At 46.6% G+C, this 509-nt stretch overlaps 1 protein-coding gene across 1 annotated transcript in view; it reads left to right on the top strand.

Moving 5' to 3' along the window:
• The first annotated feature begins 232 nt into the window (after nucleotides 1-232).
• Nucleotides 233-509, top strand: part of LOC103524074 (bifunctional purine biosynthesis protein PURH-like) — a 10,109-nt gene continuing 9,832 nt past the window's right edge. Inside the window, exon 1 of the mRNA XM_008489080.2 lies at nucleotides 233-496. Within this exon, the coding sequence (XP_008487302.2) occupies nucleotides 233-496 (264 nt within the window). The remainder of the gene's footprint in view (nucleotides 497-509) is intronic.

The following is a 509-nucleotide window of genomic DNA, read 5'->3' as shown; positions in this document are numbered from 1 at the left end:
TTTTTTTTTTTTTTTTTTTTTTTTTTGGCTTTGTGCTTGGAATACCTGTGTAGTTGTGGCATTACCAGAGTAAAAAAAGTTATACATACTTAGAAATGACTAAAATTGTGTAAAAGCTCTCAGCTTCAATGTCCTTCTTCATCCACCCTACAATGCCCTTTTCTTCTTATTTTTCAATGCCCTTCTTTATCCAAACTAACACCAACTTGATCCGCCCGTCCCGTGCAGGTACATGCGTCATCATCCAAACATCACCAGCTGGAAGTTCCGCAAGGGCGTCAAGAGGGCGGAAAAGTCCAACGCCATCGACAACTACATCCTGGGCACCATCGGGAAAGACATGGACACCAAAACCTGGGAGAGCTTCTTTGACGGGCCGCCTCCGGAGCCTATGACGGAAAAGGAGAAGGCGGACTTCATCTATACGCTGCATGGCGTGTCGGTGGCTTCGGATGCGTTCTTCCCGTTCCGAGATAATATCGATCGCGCTGTGCTGGTAAGTTGACGGG

The sequence above is a fragment of the Diaphorina citri genome, unplaced genomic scaffold (assembly GCF_000475195.1).
Source record: "Diaphorina citri unplaced genomic scaffold, Diaci psyllid genome assembly version 1.1 scaffold91887, whole genome shotgun sequence".
In the NCBI taxonomy this organism is placed as follows: Eukaryota; Metazoa; Arthropoda; class Insecta; order Hemiptera; family Psyllidae; genus Diaphorina; species Diaphorina citri.
This window is presented reverse-complemented; position numbering and strand designations above follow the sequence as displayed.